The sequence below is a fragment of the Salvelinus namaycush genome, chromosome 8 (assembly GCF_016432855.1).
Source record: "Salvelinus namaycush isolate Seneca chromosome 8, SaNama_1.0, whole genome shotgun sequence".
NCBI classification, from domain to species: Eukaryota; Metazoa; Chordata; class Actinopteri; order Salmoniformes; family Salmonidae; genus Salvelinus; species Salvelinus namaycush.
The window spans coordinates 66,384,397-66,405,086 of NC_052314.1; the positions used below are offsets into that span (position 1 = coordinate 66,384,397).

The following is a 20,690-nucleotide window of genomic DNA, read 5'->3' on the forward strand; positions in this document are numbered from 1 at the left end:
TGACGACGAGCAGGACACTCCCCCAGAAAAGCCAGCAGAACAGCCTACCTCAGACCCGGACCACAACTTCAACACCACAACACCACACTAGGCATGCCCTGGAGCTGTTGTCAGAGGACAAACACTAGACATGTCCTGGAGCTGTTGTCAGAGGACAAACACTAGACATGTCCTGGAGCTGTTGTCAGAGGACAAACACTAGACATGTCCTGGAGCTGCTGTCAGAGGACAAACACTAGACATGTCCTGGAGCTGTTTTCAGAGGACAAACACTAGACATGTCCTGGAGCTGTTGTCAGAGGACAAACACTAGACATGTCCTGGAGCTGTTGTCAGAGGACAAACACTAGGCATGTCCTGGAGCTGTTGTCAGAGGACAAACACTAGACATGTCCAGGAGCTGTTGTCAGAGGACAAACACTAGGCATGTCCTGGAGCTGTTGTCAGAGGACAAACACTAGACATGCCCTGGAGCTGTTGTCAGAGGACAAACACTAGACATGCCCTGGAGCTGTTGTCAGAGGACAAACACTAGACATGCCCTGGAGCTGTTGTCAGAGGACAAACACTAGACATGCCCTGGAGCTGTTGTCAGAGGACAAACACTAGACATGCCCTGGAGCTGTTGTCAGAGGACAAACACTAGACATGTCCTGGAGCTGTTGTCAGAGGACAAACACTAGACATGTCCAGGAGCTGTTGTCAGAGGACAAACACTAGACATGTCCTGGAGCTGTTGTCAGAGGACAAACACTAGACATGCCTGGAGCTGTTGTCAGAGGACAAACACTAGACATGCCCTGGAGCTGTTGTCAGAGGACAAACACTAGACATGCCCTGGAGCTGTTGTCAGAGGACAAACACTAGACATGTCCTGGAGCTGTTGTCAGAGGACAAACACTAGACATGTCCTGGAGCTGTTGTCAGAGGACAAACACTAGACATGTCCTGGAGCTGTTGTCAGAGGACAAACACTAGACATGTCCTGGAGCTGTTGTCAGAGGACAAACACTAGACATGTCCTGGAGCTGTTGTCAGAGGACAAACACTAGGCATGTCCTGGAGCTGTTGTCAGAGGACAAACACTAGACATGTCCTGGAGCTGTTGTCAGAGGACAAACACTAGACATGTCCAGGAGCTGTTGTCAGAGGACAAACACTAGACATGTCCTGGAGCTGTTGTCAGAGGACAAACACTAGACATGCCCTGGAGCTGTTGTTAGAGGACAAACACTAGACATGTCCTGGAGCTGTTGTCAGAGGACAAACACTAGACATGCCCTGGAGCTGTTGTCAGAGGACAAACACTAGACATGCCCTGGAGCTGTTGTTAGAGGACAAACACTAGACATGTCCAGGAGCTGTTGTCAGAGGACAAACACTAGACATGTCCAGGAGCTGTTGTCAGAGGACAAACACTAGACATGCCCTGGAGCTGTTGTCAGAGGACAAACACTAGACATGCCCTGGAGCTGTTGTCAGAGGACAAACACTAGACATGTCCTGGAGCTGTTGTCAGAGGACAAACACTAGACATGTCCTGGAGCTGTTGTCAGAGGACAAACACTAGACATGTCCAGGAGCTGTTGTCAGAGGACAAACACTAGACATGTCCTGGAGCTGTTGTCAGAGGACAAACACTAGACATGCCCTGGAGCTGTTGTTAGAGGACAAACACTAGACATGTCCTGGAGCTGTTGTCAGAGGACAAACACTAGACATGCCCTGGAGCTGTTGTCAGAGGACAAACACTAGACATGCCCTGGAGCTGTTGTTAGAGGACAAACACTAGACATGTCCAGGAGCTGTTGTCAGAGGACAAACACTAGACATGTCCAGGAGCTGTTGTCAGAGGACAAACACTAGACATGCCCTGGAGCTGTTGTCAGAGGACAAACACTAGACATGTCCAGGAGCTGTTGTCAGAGGACAGACTAGGGTCCCCCAGTCACATCATAATTCACACGGGCACAAATGACCTGAAGGCCCAGCAGGAAAGGGGGGCCCCAGCAAGAAAGGGTGGCCCCAGCGGGAAAGGGTGGGCCCAGCAGGAAAGGGTGGCCCCAGCAGGAAAGGGGGCCCCAGCAGGAAAGGGGGCCCCAGCAGGAAAGGGTGGCCCCAGCAGGAAAGGGTGGCCTCAGCAGGAAAGGGGGCCCCAGCAGGAAAGGGTGGCCACAGCAGGAAAGGGGGCCCCAGCAGGAAAGGGTGGCCCCAGCAGGAAAGGGTGGCCACAGCAGGAAAGGGTGGCCACAGCACTCAAGGGAGTGATTGAAAAAACTTCTTCCACTTTCCCCAACGGTTATCTCCACCCTGCCACCACACAGCGGGTGAATGCAAGCATTTTGTGAGACTGTGCCTCAAACCTAATGTCTACCTGGACCACCACTCCACCCTGGACTAATGTCTACCTGGCCCACCACTCCACCCTGGACTAATGTCTACCTGGGCCACCACTCCACCCTGGACTTGAACAGCCTTTACGACCAGGTCCACCTCAACAAGGCAGCAATCCCAACTTTTGCCAGGACCCTGAAGGACGTCACCCTCAACCGCAGCCCCTCACACATGAGCAACAGAGCAGCAGACACCCACCCCAGACCTGCAAGACCCCCTCCTGAAGGACTTGCACAGAGAGAACCCACACCAAGAGGACCTACACCCAGAACAGAGCATCAACAGCCACACCCCCCATGCTCAACATGACAGCAGGTCATACGCCCAGGCCGTGAGCAGAACAACAGGCCCAACCTCCACTAATGCAACCCCCCCCCCCCCCCCCAAGCCCCATCCTGTGACTTAAGAGGTATGTATCAGATGCTCAACATGCTCTGCTCACACTTACACAGACCCACAAAGAATAAACTCCCATATCTACTGGGTGAAATACCAGTGGGCCATCACAGTAGCATCGTTTGTGACCTGTTGCAACAAGAAAAAGGCAACCAGTGAAGAACAAACACCACTGTAAATACAACCCATATTTATATTTATTTTCCCTTTAACTATTTGTACATTGTTACAACACTGTATATAGACATATGACATTTGAAATGATAGAGAGAGAGAGAGAGAGAGAGAGAGAGAGAGAGAGAGAGAGAGAGAGAGAGAGAGAGAGAGAGAGATAGACAGAGACAGATAGAGAGAGAGAGAGAGAGAGAGAGAGAGAGAGAGAGAGAGAGAGAGAGAGAGAGAGAGAGAGAGAGACAGAGAGAGAGAGAGAGAGAGACAGAGAGAGAGAGAGAGATAGAGAGAGAGAGACAGAGAGAGAGAGAGACAGAGAGAGAGAGAGAGAGAGAGAGAGAGAGAGGGTCAGAGAGAGAGAGAGGGAGAGAGAGAGAGAGAGAGAGAGAGAGAGAGAGAGAGAGAGAGAGAGAGAGAGAGAAAGACAGGGTCAGAGAGAGAGACAGATAGAGAGAGAGAGAGAGAGAGAGAGAGAGAGAGAGAGAGAGAGAGAGAGAGAGAGAGAGAGAGAGAGAGAGACAGGGTCAGAGACTCCTTTTAAACAAGCAGAATAAAGTCTTCACTAAATAAACGCCTGACTGCACCTGAGTGCTCCTTCTCAGTGGGGGTCACCTTGATGGAGGGATGGGAGTGGAGGAGAGAGGGAGGGATGATGGAAATAAACAGGCAGATTAAAGGAGGTGGAACGAGAGAAGAGGGGGGCGCACTTCGCCAATGAACACCTGGGGCGAGCCCACGCCCTGTGATCCATCACACACACACAGACATTACACACACCCACAGAGCCTGACACACACACCGGGGCGCCTGACACACATTCCTGCTGGAGATGAATGGAGGAGCGTTTCACCCTGAGAGCACACAGTGACAGCATACTCCTCATTACAGAAAGTAAATGAGTGTGTGTGTGTGTTTGACAATCCACTAATTAGACAGAAATACACACACAGACAGAGACAGAGAGAGACATACACAGAGAGAGATAGAGAGAGGCAATCCCACACCCACAGAGAGCGTAGTGTCCTGACCTGTACAAACCAGTCGATGGTGCAGCAGTTGACCAGAGAGGGGAACATACGACAGCGGGACCTGAAGGCATCTCCTACAGGACTCATACACAACACAATGTGCAGCTTCTCTCTGACCCGAGAGATGAAGAACTGGAACACCTAACACACGCACACAGGGAGACACACAGGTTACAGACACACACAGGGAGACACACAGGTTACAGACACAGGTTACACACGCACACAGGGAGACACACAGGTTACAGACACAGGTTACACACGCACACAGGGAGACACACAGGTTACACACACAGGTTACAGACACACACAGGGAGACACACAGGTTACACACACAGGTTACAGACACACACAGGGAGACACACAGGTTACACACACAGGTTACAGACACACAGGTTACAGACACACAGGTTACAGACACACAGGTTACACACACAGGTTACAGACACACAGGTTACAGACACACAGGTTACAGACACACACAGGTTACAGACACACAGGTTACAGACACAGGTTACAGACACACACAGGGAGACACACAGGTTACAGACACAGGTTACACACGCACACAGGGAGACACACAGGTTACACACACAGGTTACAGACACACAGGTTACAGACACACAGGTTACAGACACACACAGGTTACAGACACACACAGGGAGACACACAGGTTACAGACACAGGTTACACATGCACACAGGGAGACACACAGGTTACAGACACAGGTTACAGACACACAGGTTACACACACAGGTTACAGACACACACAGGGAGACACACAGGTTACAGACACACGGGTTACACACACAGGTTACAGACACACACAGGGAGACACACAGGTTACAGACACACAGGTTACACACACAGGTTACAGACACACACAGGGAGACACACAGGTTACACACACACACAGGGAGACACACAGGTTACAGACACAGGTTACAGACACACAGGTTACACACACAGGTTACAGACACACACAGGGAGACACACAGGTTACAGACACACGGGTTACACACACAGGTTACAGACACACACAGGGAGACACACAGGTTACAGACACACAGGTTACACACACAGGTTACAGACACACACAGGGAGACACACACAGGTTACAGACACACACAGGGAGACACACAGGTTACACACACAGGTAGACACACAGGTAGACACACACATAGTATCTATAGAAATACATTCAAGTAAACACATACAAATGAACTCATACAACAGACTCACTGTATAGTCAAGTGCCAAATTCAAACCGTCTAACACATGAGAGGAAATCAATAGAGTGTTGTTTAGACTGAGGCCACAGTCAGTGTAATGAAAGTGAAGGGGTCAGAGTTCTGGAGGTGTCCAGAGTCTGTTGCTCTGCCTTGTTGACAGACTACTGCTGGGACAAAGCTGCTGCTTCAACACTTCATATAGGACCTTAACAAGACACTAGACACTAGACTGAATCCTACTGGGATGAATAGCTGAATATGAACACATACATCAATACATACATCATGTTTTGAATGAATAGCTCGCTGGATGTATGTATAAATACATGTATAAATATTAATAAATGGTAATGTCATGACGTTGCCCTGTTGGGGGAGGTTTGCATAAGATTCTGTATTTACAATAGCATAGCTTCATAAGGTCCGATAGAGACCCAATTATTTTGTTCCTCAGTCTTCCCGCACTTTCATTCAAACCCAACCCCCTTCCTTTGTGTAACCAGCCGTCATATCGGTTCCGTCCGCTAGGGACGTTTTCTTGTATGACATAATTAGTAATCAATGTATGATCCAGCCTGTGTGTATGTAATTCTGTGTGATTATTTAGGTATTTAGTAAATAAATAATTAAACCAAATTTTGTATTGCTGATTCAACTTGTTAACCAGGGTTCGTGAAGATAACCAATCATTTTATGGGGTTCAGATGAGACTGAATAAGGTGACGATTAATAATTGACTGCTGTTGATATAAAAGATTACCAGGTTTTTAAGAGTTTATTCGGAAGACAACAGCTCTATAAACATTCTTCCGTGGTGCCCAGACTTCCTCGTCAATACATTTACATGATTAGTTTAATCAGGTAATATTAATTACAGAGAATTGATTTTATAACATAACATGTCATATCATTTAATCCATAGTAAAAACACGACAGTACATACATAAATATTACACATGTACTTATTATATTTCATCTTTATTTTGACAGGGAGTAAAGGTCTCTTTTACAGAGGAGCCCTGTAATTACAATGATATATTGAGTGTTATATGAGTGAGTGTGTGTGTACTCTACTGTACCTCGTCTCGGTTTCCCTCGTTGATGCCGGCCTCCTTGGCTCTGGGCCGTGTGGCAGCCAGGACCTGCTCTAGATCATCCTTCTCAAACAGGTTGGGCACCTCTCCACTGTTCAACATGTTGTTAATGTCCTCTAGGAACTCCTCCACCACGATCTGATGAACAATAATACACACATGTAATGGAGGGGGTGATGGAAACGTGCCTGAGAACTGAAGACTGAAGCTATAGCTTCCAGGGCTAATGCCTCGGCTTCTGCTCAGGGGGGTAATGAGGTGATGAGTCACAGAGGTGGCATGGTTTGGCAAGCACATGGTCACAGATAAACACTGGCCATAGCTACTTCATTAGCTGTCTGGTACAGTCTTTATGGAGGAACCTGCTATCTACCCATCACATAGCCTCCATAAATACTACTGTCTGGTACAGTCTTTATGGAGGACCCTGCTATCTACCCATCACACAGCCTCCATAAATACTACTGTCTGGTACAGTCTTTATGGAGGACCCTGCTATCTACCCATCACATAGTCTCCATAAATACTACTGTCTGGTACAGTCTTTATGGAGGACCCTGCTATCTACCCATCACATAGTCTCCATAAATACTACTGTCTGGTACAGTCTTTATGGAGGACCCTGCTATCTACCCATCACATAGTCTCCATAAATACTACTGTCTGGTACAGTCTTTATGGAGGACCCTGCTATCTACCCATCATATAGTCTCCATAAATACTACTGTCTGGTACAGTCTTTATGGAGGACCCTGCTATCTACCCATCACATAGCCTCCATAAATACTACTGTCTGGTACAGTCTTTATGGAGGACCCTGCTATCTACCCATCACATAGTCTCCATAAATACTACTGTCTGGTACAGTCTTTATGGAGGACCCTGCTATCTACCCATCATATAGTCTCCATAAATACTACTGTCTGGTACAGTCTTTATGGAGGAACCTGCTATCTACCCATCATATAGTCTCCATAAATACTACTGTCTGGTACAGTCTTTATGGAGGAACCTGCTATCTACCCATCATATAGTCTCCATAAATACTACTGTCTGGTACAGTCTTTATGGAGGAACCTGCTATCTACCCATCACATAGTCTCCATAAATACTACTGTTTGATACAGTCTTTATGGAGGACCCTGCTATCTACCCATCACATAGTCTCCATAAATACTACTGTCTGGTACAGTCTTTATGGAGGACCCTGCTATCTACCCATCACATAGTCTCCATAAATACTACTGTCTGGCACAGTCTTTATGGAGGACCCTGCTATCTACCCATCACATAGCCTCCATAAATACTACTGTCTGGTACAGTCTTTATGGAGGAACCTGCTATCTACCCATCACATAGTCTCCATAAATACTACTGTCTGGTACAGTCTTTATGGAGGACCCTGCTATCTACCCATCACATAGTCTCCATAAATACTACTGTCTGGTACAGTCTTTATGGAGGAACCTGCTATCTACCCATCACATAGTCTCCATAAATACTACTGTCTGGTACAGTCTTTATGGAGGAACCTGCTATCTACCCATCACATAGTCTCCATAAATACTACTGTCTGGTACAGTCTTTATGGAGGACCCTGCTATCTACCCATCACATAGTCTCCATAAATACTACTGTCTGGCACAGTCTTTATGGAGGACCCTGCTATCTACCCATCACATAGCCTCCATAAATACTACTGTCTGGTACAGTCTTTATGGAGGACCCTGCTATCTACCCATCACATAGCCTCCATAAATACTACTGTCTGGTACAGTCTTTATGGAGGAACCTGCTATCTACCCATCACATAGTCTCCATAAATACTACTGTCTGGTACAGTCTTTATGGAGGACCCTGCTATCTACCCATCACATAGCCTCCATAAATACTACTGTCTGGTACAGTCTTTATGGAGGAACCTGCTATCTACCCATCACATAGCCTCCATAAATACTACTGTCTGGTACAGTCTTTATGGAGGACCCTGCTATCTACCCATCACATAGTCTCCATAAATACTACTGTCTGGTACAGTCTTTATGGAGGAACCTGCTATCTACCCATCACATAGCCTCCATAAATACTACTGTCTGGTACAGTCTTTATGGAGGAACCTGCTATCTGCCCATCACATAGTCTCCATAAATACTACTGTCTGGTACAGTCTTTATGGAGGACCCTGCTATCTACCCATCATATAGTCTCCATAAATACTACTGTCTGGTACAGTCTTTATAGAGGAACCTGCTATCTACCCATCACATAGCCTCCATAAATACTACTGTCTGGTACAGTCTTTATAGAGGAACCTGCTATCTACCCATCACATAGTCTCCATAAATACTACTGTCTGGTACAGTCTTTATGGAGGACCCTGCTATCTACCCATCATATAGCCTCCATAAATACTACTGTCTGGTACAGTCTTTATGGAGGAACCTGCTATCTACCCATCACATAGCCTCCATAAATACTACTGTCTGGTACAGTCTTTATGGAGGAACCTGCTATCTACCCATCACATAGTCTCCATAAATACTACTGTCTGGTACAGTCTTTATGGAGGACCCTGCTATCTACCCATCACATAGTCTCCATAAATACTACTGTCTGGTACAGTCTTTATGGAGGAACCTGCTATCTACCCATCACATAGTCTCCATAAATACTACTGTCTGGTACAGTCTTTATGGAGGAACCTGCTATCTACCCATCACATAGTCTCCATAAATACTACTGTCTGGTACAGTCTTTATGGAGGAACCTGCTATCTGCCCATCACATAGCCTCCATAAATACTACTGTCTGGTACAGTCGTTATGGAGAAACCTGCTATCTACCCATCACATAGCCTCCATAAATACTACTGTCTGGTACAGTCTTTATAGAGGAACCTGCTATCTACCCATCACATAGCCTCCATGCACACACACCTGTACTTGCAAACTCTCCCCCCTCCTCCCCTACCTGTGTGTCAGTGAAGAGGAACACCATGTCCTTGCCCTCCACCCCAGCCATCTTGAACAGTCGTCTCAGGTCTTCATGGAAGCTGTCGTAGTTGTATCCTCGGCTCAGTTCTATCTGGAAGCAGCGCATGCCGCACATGTGGGCCGCCAGCCGCGTCAGTGACTGTTTCCCCGTGCCCCCCACACCCACCAATAGGGCGTTACCACGCTCCTGGCGGATCATACGCGCTATCCTATAGGAACAGAAGGACTGGGTTAGGAAGTAAGCAATTTAACAAATTGAAGCATTACAAAAACACAAAAACAAAAACTAACTTTATGGGGTTCTGGACAAAATAAGTTCACTAAATAGGGAATAGGGTGTCGTTAAGGATACTAATCAGTCCACTAATTAGGGAATAGGGTGTCATTAAAGATGCTAATCAGTCCACTAAATAGGGAATAGGGTGTCATTAAGGATGCTAATCAGTTCACTAAATAGGGAATAGGGTTTCATTAAAGATGCTAATCAGTCCACTAATTAGGGAATAGGGTGTCATTAAGGATGCTAATCAGTCCACTAAATAGGGAATAGGGTTTCATTAAAGATGCTAATCAGTCCACTAATTAGGGAATAGGGTGTCATTAAGGATACTAATCAGTCCACTAAATAGGGAATAGGGTGTCATTAAGGATGCTAATCAGTCCACTAAATAGGGAATAGGGTGTCATTAAAGATGCTAATCAGTCCACTAAATAGGGAATAGGGTGTCATTAAAGATGCTAATCAGTCCACTAATTAGGGAATAGGGTGTCATTAAAGATGCTAATCAGTCCACTAAATAGGGAATAGGGTGTCATTAAAGATGCTAATCAGTCCACTAAATAGGGAATAGGGTGTCATTAAAGATGCTAATCAGTCCACTAAATAGGGAATAGGGTGTCATTAAGGATGCTAATCAGTCCACTAAATAGGGAATAGGGTGTCATTAAGGATACTAATCAGTCCACTAAATAGGGAATAGGGTGTCATTAAGGATGCTAATCAGTCCACTAAATAGGGAATAGGGTGTCATTAAGGATGCTAATCAGTTCACTAAATAGGGAATAGGGTTTCATTAAAGATGCTAATCAGTCCACTAATTAGGGAATAGGGTGTCATTAAAGATGCTAATCAGTCCACTAAATAGGGAATAGGGTGTCATTAAGGATGCTAATCAGTCCACTAAATAGGGAATAGGGTGTCATTAAGGATGCTAATCAGTCCACTAAATAGGGAATAGGGTGTCATTAAAGATGCTAATCAGTCCACTAAATAGGGAATAGGGTGTCATTAAGGATGCTAATCAGTCCACTAAATAGGGAATAGGGTGTCATTAAAGATCCTAATCAGTCCACTAAATAGGGAATAGGGTGTCATTAAAGATCCTAATCAGTCCACTAAATAGGGAATAGGGTGTCATTAAGGATGCTAATCAGTCCACTAAATAGGGAATAGGGTGTCATTAAGGATGCTAATCAGTCCACTAAATAGGGAATAGGGTGCGATTTCGAATGCATTCACTGCACTAATTAGGGAATAGGGCTCCGTTTCCGAGCGTAAAATCACCTGGAGACGTGTTCTACAGCGTCCTGGAAGAACACTAGCTTGGTCTCCTTGGAGAAGGTCATGTTGTAGTCATCCAGGTAGTCCTGGAGCACAGCCCTGATCTTATCTGGCTCTGTTAGGTCCTCATACAGACGATCTGCCTTCTCTGCACCCACCTAGAGGAGAGGAGAGGGAGGGAAAGGAGGAGGGAGAGAGGGAGAGGGGGGGGACAGGAAGGATTGCGAGATAGATAGATGGATGCCGTAAATGTTAAGCGCTTTGAGCACCTGGGAAATTGATTGGATTTATAGGCTTATAGCGCATTTTACCTTGATGAAATCTCCAAATATGATGGGTTTGGTCACAAAGTAATTGGGTTCTAAATTGAAGCCAAAATATTTGCCTGAAAGAGGAAGAACGGAAATATATTTAAAGAGTTGCTATTCATAGCTCAACAATTGTGGGACGTTTTAGATAAGGACATTGAAATGGCTTTCAAACGTAATATGTCAAAACACTGCTTAGTGAGAGGCAAAACTCTGAAAGTTCAAACTAGCCGTCTAGGTTCTATTGAACTCTGTGTTATGTTCTTACTGACCATCTAGCTATAGGTTCTATTAAACTCTGTGTTATGTTCTTACTGACCATCTAGCTATAGGTTCTATTAAACTCTGTGTTATGTTCTTACTGACCATCTAGCTATAGGTTCTATTGAACTCTGTGTTATGTTCTTACTGACCATCTAGCTCTAGGTTCTATTAAACTCTGTGTTATGTTCTTACTGACCATCTAGCTATAGGTTCTATTAAACTCTGTGTTATGTTATTACTGACCGTCTAGCTCTAGGTTCTATTAAACTCTGTGTTATGTTCTTACTGGCCGTCTAGCTCTAGGTTCTATTGAACTCTGTGTTATGTTCTTACTGGCCGTCTAGCTATAGGTTCTATTGAACTCTGTGTTATGTTCTTACTGACCGTCTAGCTATAGGTTCTATTGAACTCTGTGTTATGTTCTTACTGGCCGTCTAGGTTCTATTGAACTCTGTGTTATGTTCTTACTGGCCGTCTAGGTTCTATTGAACTCTGTGTTATGTTCTTACTGGCCGTCTAGGTTCTATTGAACTCTGTGTTATGTTCTTACTGACCGTCTAGCTATAGGTTCTATTGAACTCTGTGTTATGTTCTTACTGGCCGTCTAGGTTCTATTGAACTCTGTGTTATGTTCTTACTGACCGTCTAGCTATAGGTTCTATTGAACTCTGTGTTATATTCTTACTGGCCGTCTAGGTTCTATTGAACTCTGTGTTATGTTCTTACTGGCCGTCTAGGTTCTATTGAACTCTGTGTTATGTTCTTACTGACCGTCTAGCTATAGGTTCTATTGAACTCTGTGTTATGTTCTTACTGGCCGTCTAGGTTCTATTGAACTCTGTGTTATGTTCTTACTGGCCGTCTAGGTTCTATTAAACTCTGTATTATGTTCTTACTGGCCGTCTAGCTCTAGGTTCTATTAAACTCTGTGTTATGTTCTTACTGGCCGTCTAGGTTCTATTAAACTCTGTGTTATGTTCTTACTGGCCGTCTAGGTTCTATTAAACTCTGTATTATGTTCTTACTAACTGTCTAAGTTCTATTACACTCTGTGTTATGTTCTTACTAACTGTCTAGGTTCTATTACACTCTGTGTTATGTTCTTACTGGCCATCTCAGAGACGATGGTGTTGAAGTAGGTTTTGTCTTCGTTGTTGATGAGGCGGTCGTGGAAAACTCTCTGACACTCGTGACAGAACAGACGGAATATCCCAGTCTGATCTCTCACCGTGCCTGGCTCACACTGCAACATACCTGGAAGACAGACAGACAGAGGGAGGGAGGGAGAGAGAGAATGAGAGAGGGAGGTGGAGGGAGGGAGAGAGGAGGGAGGGAGAGAGGGAGAGAGGGAGGGAGGGAGGGAGGGAGGGAGGGAGGGAGGGAGGGAGGGAGGGAGGGAGGGAGGGAGGGAGGGAGGGAGGGAGGGAGGGAGGGAGGGAGGGAGGAGGGGGGAGAGAGGAGGAGGGAGGGAGGAAGGGGAAGAGAGGGAGCGGGGGAGGGAGGAAAGTAAAGAGGCAGAGAGGGAGAGAGAGAATGAGAGAGGGAGGTGGAGAGAGAGAGAGATGGAGGGGGGGAAGAGGGGGGAGAGGGAGTGGGGGAGGGGGGAAGGTGAAGGGAAGAGAGAGGTAAAGAGGCAGGGAGGGAGAGAGAATGAGAGAGGGAGGTGAAGGGAGGGAGAGAGGTGGAGGGAGGAGAGATGAGAGGGAGTGGGAGGCAGGGAGGAGAGGGGAGAGGGAGCGGGGGAGGGAGGAAGGTGAAGGGAGGGAGAGAAGAGGGAGGTAAAAAGGCAGGGAGGGTTAGATGGATTTAACATGATTTATTTACGACCAGAGAATAATAATTCATGATTCAACTTGGTGGTTCTCACCCTGCAACCTTAACACATTAAGAAGTAAAGACAACTGTAATATCTGCTGTTGACACATCCCTGTTGTTATCGATGTTATGTAATACAATGCTAGGGATGCTTCAGGAGATATGATGGGTCTGACACACCAGAGGATCCATGTTCAAGTCTTGTTAGAAAGTTGAGGGCATTAATGTGAGCACGCTCGCCCTCAGCAAGAATGGGGGCTGGGTTGGCCTTATTCGCCTTGGGTAAGTATTAATGCTGGTGTGTGTATGTGAGTGTATGTGTGTGTGTTAGTGTGTGTGTTTACGCTCGCTGGTGTGTGTGTGTGTGTGAGTGTGTGTGTGCCTGTGTTCTGCATGGTGACTCCCTAGCGGGGGTCAGGGAGCAGTAGTCACTTTAGTTCAGGCCTCTCTGCTCTGATGATGGTTGTGAGGCTGCTGGGTAGAGGACTGGTACTGTCTCTGTCTGGACTTCAGGCTACAACCAAGAGCATCTCAGTCCATGAGATACTTTAATAACTTACAAGTGAATAAGCAAAGACAAACTTTCTCACCCTGGACACACATGGAGAGGTCCCTGAGGTTGAAGACGTAGTGTGTGTGTGTGTGTGTGTGTGTGTGTGTGTGTGTGTGTGTGTGTGTGTGTGTGTGTGTGTGTGTGTGTGTGTGTGTGTGTGTGTCTCACCCTGGACACACCTGGAGAGGTCCCTGAGGTTGAAGAAGTAGTGTGTGTGTGTGTGTGTGTGTGTGTGTGTGTGTGTGTGTGTGTGTGTGTGTGTGTGTGTGTGTGTGTGTGTGTGTGTGTGTGTGTGTGTGTGGGGGTGTGTGTGTGTGTGTGTGTGTGTCTCACCCTGGACACACTTGGAGAGGTCCCTGAGGTTGAAGACGTAGTGGGACTTGGCTGGTGTAGGCAGGAGGTCTACAGACATGCGGTGGTAGATCTCTACTGCTGCGTCTACGATGCTGCCTGCTGAAGACCTCACCGCCTGGGGGAACTCACTGAGGAAACCACTGAGGATGGCCTGGAGGGGGAGAGACAGTTTCAGCAGAGAGAGTTAAGCGTACGTGGGCTTGAATATGCCCTTGAGGAGAGAGGGCAGACTCAAGAGGCACACGTGATTGTGTGTGTGTGTGTGGTCTTGTTCTTCTGAATCCCCCAAAAGTCCCCACATTCTCCCTCGTGGGGACATTTCCCAAATCCCCATGAGGACAAAGGCTATTTTAAGGTTAGGGATTCGGTTTAGGGTTAGAATTAGGGTTAGGGTAAGGCGTTAGTGGTTAGGTTTAGGAGTTAGGTGTAGGGTTTGGGTTAAGGTTAGGGTTTAGGGTTAGAATTAGGGTTAGGGTAAGGCGTTAGTGGTTAGGTTTAGGAGTTATGTGTAGGGTTTGGGTTGAGGTTTAGGGGTTAAGGAAAATAGGATTTTGAATGGAAATCAATTATAGGTCCCAACGAGGATAGAAAAACAAGTGTGAGGATAGTTTATCTGTAATTAAACTACCAGAGCTTGTTATGGGGCTGTGAGGGAGAGGACATGACGATAGTTGATCTGTAATTAAACTACCACAGCTTGTTAAGGGGCTGTGAGGGAGAGGACATGACGATAGTTGATCTGTAATTAAACTACCACAGCTTGTTAAGGGGCTGTGAGGGAGAGGACATGACGATAGTTGATTTGTAATTAAACTACCACAGCTTGTTAAGGGGCTGTGAGGGAGAGGACATGACGGTAGTTTATCTGTAATTAAACTACCACAGCTTGTTAAGGGGCTGTGAGGGAGAGGACATGACGGTAGTTGATTTGTAATTAAACTACCACAGCTTGTTAAGGGGCTGTGAGGGAGAGGACATGACGATAGTTGATCTGTAATTAAACTACCACAGCTTGTTAAGGGGCTGTGAGGGAGAGGACATGACGATAGTTGATTTGTAATTAAACTACCACAGCTTGTTAAGGGGCTGTGAGGGAGAGGACATGACGGTAGTTTATCTGTAATTAAACTACCACAGCTTGTTAAGGGGCTGTGAGGGAGAGGACATGACGGTAGTTTATCTGTAATTAAACTACCACAGCTTGTTAAGGGGCTGTGAGGGAGAGGACATGACGATAGTTTATCTGTAATTAAACTACCACAGCTTGTTAAGGGGCTGTGAGGGAGAGGACATGACGGTAGTTGATTTGTAATTAAACTACCACAGCTTGTTAAGGGGCTGTGAGGGAGAGGACATGACGGTAGTTTATCTGTAATTAAACTACCACAGCTTGTTAAGGGGCTGTGAGGGAGAGGACATGACGATAGTTGATCTGTAATTAAACTACCACAGCTTGTTAAGGGGCTGTGAGGGAGAGGACATGACGATAGTTGATCTGTAATTAAACTACCACAGCTTGTTAGGTTGGAGGTTAAGTCTTGACCTTGAAGATCTGTTTGAGACTGTGCTCTTAGGGCAGGGTTTAGATGTCAGAGGTCAGGGGTTACCCACATTGAAGATCTGTTTGAGACTGTGCTCTTAGGGCAGGGTTTAGATGTCAGAGGTCAAGGGTTACCCACATTGAAGATCTGTTTGAGGCTGTGTTCGGAGGGAGTGGGCAGACACAGCATGCTGAAGTGGCGGATGAAACGAGGGGTCACCGGGTTACGGCCCCCTCCTGGCGGAGCGCAGGCCGCCGCGATCGTCATGTCCTGCATAGAGAAAGATAATGAGAGAGAAGAGGGGAGGAACGGAGGAGAGGGGGGTGGAAAGGAAGATTTGGCACAGAAAGAAGATTTCCTACCAATACATTTTCATATGTATCTAAACCCTCATATTTTCATATGTATCTAAACCCTCATATTTTCATATGTATCTAAACCCTCATATTTTCATATGTATCTAAACCCTCATATTTTCATATGTATCTAAACCCTCATATTTATCTAAACCCTCATATTTTCATATGTATTTAAACCCTCATATTTTCATAACTATTTGAAGCCTCATATTTTTCATCGATTTAGTCTTCTATCAATATTACATTTGACTTTCTGTTTGAAGAACATCCACCCGGGTCAGCATTTTTAGCTGAGTTAAACTTCAGAGTGAAACCCTGTCTGGATTAGAAAATATTGACATGACCTTGGTTCTGTATTCCATGTGTGTGTGTGTGTGTGCGTGTGTGTGTGTGTGTGTGTGTGTGTGTGTGTGTGTGTGTGTGTGTGTGTGTGTGTGTGTGTGTGTGTGTGTGTGTGTGTGTGTGTGTGTGTGTGTGTGTGAGTGTTTGCGTGTGTGTGTGTGTGTGTGTGTGTGTGTTTGTGTGTGTGTGTGCACGTGCATGTGTGTGTGTCTGCATATGGCCTTGTGTGACTACTCTCGTTGCTGTCTTGACATGGTTGTCTGTTGTCTGTCTGCACGTGGTGGAAACACATTTACACCCAGTACACGTTCAGATCTCAACAAACAGAATAACTGATTTTCTGAATGATTCACTTGCACCCCCCCCCCACATCCACCCACACACACACACCCACTGATCCACCCACCCCCACACAACCACCCACTCCACACATTCACCCACACCCTCACAGATTAATTGGTCCCTAATACGTACAAATAGACCCTTTTAATGTGTGCTATTGGAAAGTAATTACTGTGTGCTGACCATTCACAATAGTAACAAAGGACTAAAACCAACACATTGTACTGTAGCAGAATAATGGACCCTATCAGCTCCTGGACCTGGACCTCCAATCGACTATGGACCTCAGACCATCCCTCTGTCTGAATACTAAACAAGTCAAAATATTCACTGACCACTAACAAAAAGTCACTTCATTTTCTCAGACTTAAAAAACCCCAGACTGGAGCAGAATAGAGTAAATGTTTTACCTAATATCCTCTAGCCCAGACAAGATGAGACTCTGTTTACATATTAAACAAGACTGTGTGTGTGTGTGTGTGTGTGTGTGTGTGTGTGTGTGTGTGTGTGTGTGTGTGTGTGTGTGTGTGTGTGTGTGTGTGTGTGTGTGTGTGTGTGTGTGTGTGTGTGTGTGTGTGTGTGTGTGTGTTGTGTTTGTGTCTGTGTGGATGTGTGTGTGTACCTGGATCTCCTTCCAGAAGAACTTCTCTCGGTCGTAGAAGCCGTGGAAGTCCTGGAACTGTCTGAGCAGTTCTATTGGAGGCTGGGAGCCGTAGGTGTCCAACTTAGGCATGTTCAGATCATCCACAAAGATCACTATCTTTCTGTTACCAGGAGCACCTGACATGAAGAGGAGGGAGGCCATTAATAACACTTCGCTAAGTAGGCCTCTCAGTTCATGTTACCAGGGTGATCTGTAACATTGTCTGGGTGATGTATAACCACCATGTCGTGCTAGGATGCCAACAACATATGAGCCCAGGACCGTGTTTGGGAAACCCTGTTCTCGCACCTCTCCAATATCATTCCTGTGTCTCTTTCCTCTTCTGTCTCTCAATCGTTCTCTCTCACCCAGAATGTATTATTAGTTACATTATCTCTATCCCAATATTCCTCTCTCTCTCTCTCTCCCAGAATGTATTGCTAGTTACTGTATCTCTATCCCAATATTCCTCTCTCTCTCTCTCTCTCTCTCTCTCTCTCTCTCTCTCTCTCTCTCACCCAGAATGTATTGCTAGATACTGTATCTCTATCCCAATATTGCTCTCTCTCTCACCCAGAATGTTCTTCCTCTTCTTCTCCAGTTTGGACTCGATCATCTCCTGTGTTCTGGCCGAGGTGGTCTGGGCTGAGAAGTTGATATAGACGGGAACATAGCCTCCCTTCTCCTGGACACTGTTCAGAAGACCACGGGCCACCACAGACTGACACACACAGAGAGAGACAAGAGAACACACTGAGGAAACACTTAGGAATGCATAGGGTTAACAGTGAGTGTTAGATTCATTCCATGATAAATGTGTTTTTCTCCCCAAGGTCCAGCTAATACAACTAGTAAGAGATGCCTCTGACAAGCAGTGGTGCAGGACAACAACATGGAAGGTTGAAATATCAACATGTCAGAAGATATCGAAGGAGCAGTCCAGAGCAGTTTAGTTAAAAGTGCGTGTGTATGTGTGTGTGTGTGTGTGTGTGTGTGTGTGTGTGTGTGCGTGCGTGCGTGCGTGCGTGCGTGCGCGTGCGTGTGTGTAACCATACCTTTCCTACTCCGGTGATGCCGGTGAAGAGAACAGAGTGTCCTACAGACAGCAGTTTCTCCATCAGGAAGCCATAACGCACCGTGTCGGTGGTGGGAACCAACATCTCAAAGAAGGGCAGTTCCTTGTTGTACCTAAAGGAGGGGATGATCCTCTCCCACGGCTCCAGACGCTTGTGGTTGAAGTCCATGAACACACTCCACAGGTCCCCCGAGCTGGGCAGCTACACACACACAAACCACACACACACACACACACCACACAATATAGACAAATACAGTATTTACTGTCCCTAAGTCATACAGATGTAACAGGGTTGATAGTGATAATGTTTATTCTAAGACTGTAAATGTCATGATAGAAGCAGGTAGACAAAGCCATGTCTGGATGTAACAGTTTGGTGGTCAGAACACCATTAAAGGGTGCAGGCCTGTGTGTCTCTATGTTAAGGTAACTGATGCCTGGAGAAGCCTGTGCTCTTAGTTGCTGACTGTGTTTTCACCGCCCTGCACATGTGTTCTGTTTACCCCCTGCAGTGTGTGAGAGTTTGTGTGTTGTGTTTGTCCCGCTGGACTTGGTGTCCTGCTGTTCGAGGTGTGTGGGTGCGTGTGGTTTGTTTACTGTCAGCGAGAGCCAGCCACCAACTTCAGGGCTAGCGGGCACGGAAACTGGCACACATATCATTACACACACAGAGGGATATGAATGTGTACACAATGCCCCCTAACTCCACAGTAGACAGGAATATTAATGTCCATAATCTCCCCTAACTCCACAGTAGACAGAAATATGACTGGGTCCATAATGGCCCCTAACTCCACAGTAGACAGAAATATGAATGGGTACATAATGGCCCCTAACTCCGCAGTAGACAGGAATATGAATGGGTCCATAATGGCCCCTAACTCCACAAAAGACAGAAATATGAATGGGTACATAATGGCCCCTAACTTCACAGTAGACCGGAATATTAATGTGTCCATAATGGCCCCTAACTCCACAGTAGACAGGAATATGAATGGGTACATAATGGCCCCTAACTCCACAGAAGACAGAGCGACAGTCGCCTCAGGTTCTCTGAGCTGCACATCAGTTATCCCCAGAGACAGACTTCACCAGCCTTGTGTTGGTGTCTGGGGGTGTGTGCATGTTTAGACCCTCCAGGACAAATCATCTCTGTTAGTTATGGACCGTAAAACATGCAGCTTTCATCCTTTCTCCCACACACTCTCTCACTCCACTAACAGGTAAATGATGCATATTCTACTCCTCCGCAGACTCACTCAAGGAATACAACATTCTATACAGCATTACACTGTTACAACCCAGGGGACACTTCCAGAAGAAGAAAGTAGAGAGTTTCTATTGGATATCATTACTGCGATACCAACCAATGGCAACCATAGTCTCCATTGATGGCATGATGAAATACATTGAAAGTTCTCTGCAGATCTATGAAATCTACTTCTCTTCCAGCCTCTTTCACCTGCTGTCCTTATTGCTGAGGGGACAGACAGAGGTTTTCCTACCGATACCTTTAGAGATGCTCATTTCAACATGTCCATATCCATCTACTAAAATGGCATGCCTTTACAGCACATGTTTTTGTTGCATATATCCAACTGATAAAAACAACTGAATACACTTATATGGTAGCAGTCTTGGTCAGATATTGATATTTGGTAGCAGTCTACAGAGTGAATTGATTCCACAGGTAAGGCCTCTATTTGATTTGAAACCCTTTCAGAGGACTTAAAGAGTGACTGAACGCACCGATTCAGCAAGTGTTTATCTGTTGCTCATTAAGAAAAATGTCAGTCTTGGAGGTGTGGTTTGATGTGGCAGTTACTGATGTTTGTCCCCCATGAGACACCATAGGAACAAAGCCAGTATCACTTCCTAAAAAGAGCCAGAATTAATTTAAGATAACTCAAGAAATCTGTCATTAATTTTGACGTTTTTGCCAAGGAGCATTTAGTCATGCAAGTTTACATCTAGCTAAGGTGTTGGGTGCAGTAGGATATTTATCAACACATCTAGCTAAGGTGTTGGATGCAGTAGGATATTTATCAACACATCTAGCTAAGGTGTTGGATGCAGTAGGATATTTATCAACACATCTAGCTAAGGTGTTGGATGCAGTAGGATATTTATCAATACACCTAGCTCAGGTGTTTGATGCAGTAGGCTATTTATCAATACATCTAGCTCAGGTGTTTGATGCAGTAGGATATTTATCAATACAT

At 45.8% G+C, this 20,690-nt stretch overlaps 1 protein-coding gene across 1 annotated transcript in view; it reads right to left on the bottom strand.

The window, feature by feature from the left end:
* The window catches only part of dnah6 (dynein, axonemal, heavy chain 6), a 168,135-nt gene that overhangs the window by 69,870 nt on the left and 77,575 nt on the right, over nt 1-20,690 (bottom strand). Inside the window, exons 31-41 of the mRNA XM_038999073.1 lie at nt 18,446-18,667; nt 17,964-18,111; nt 17,370-17,527; nt 15,843-15,974; nt 14,143-14,314; nt 12,549-12,695; nt 11,181-11,254; nt 10,873-11,027; nt 9,286-9,517; nt 6,301-6,453; nt 3,990-4,130 (exon numbers count right to left, since the gene is read on the bottom strand). Of these exons, the coding sequence (XP_038855001.1) occupies nt 3,990-4,130; nt 6,301-6,453; nt 9,286-9,517; nt 10,873-11,027; nt 11,181-11,254; nt 12,549-12,695; nt 14,143-14,314; nt 15,843-15,974; nt 17,370-17,527; nt 17,964-18,111; nt 18,446-18,667 (1,734 nt within the window). The remainder of the gene's footprint in view (nt 1-3,989; nt 4,131-6,300; nt 6,454-9,285; nt 9,518-10,872; nt 11,028-11,180; nt 11,255-12,548; nt 12,696-14,142; nt 14,315-15,842; nt 15,975-17,369; nt 17,528-17,963; nt 18,112-18,445; nt 18,668-20,690) is intronic.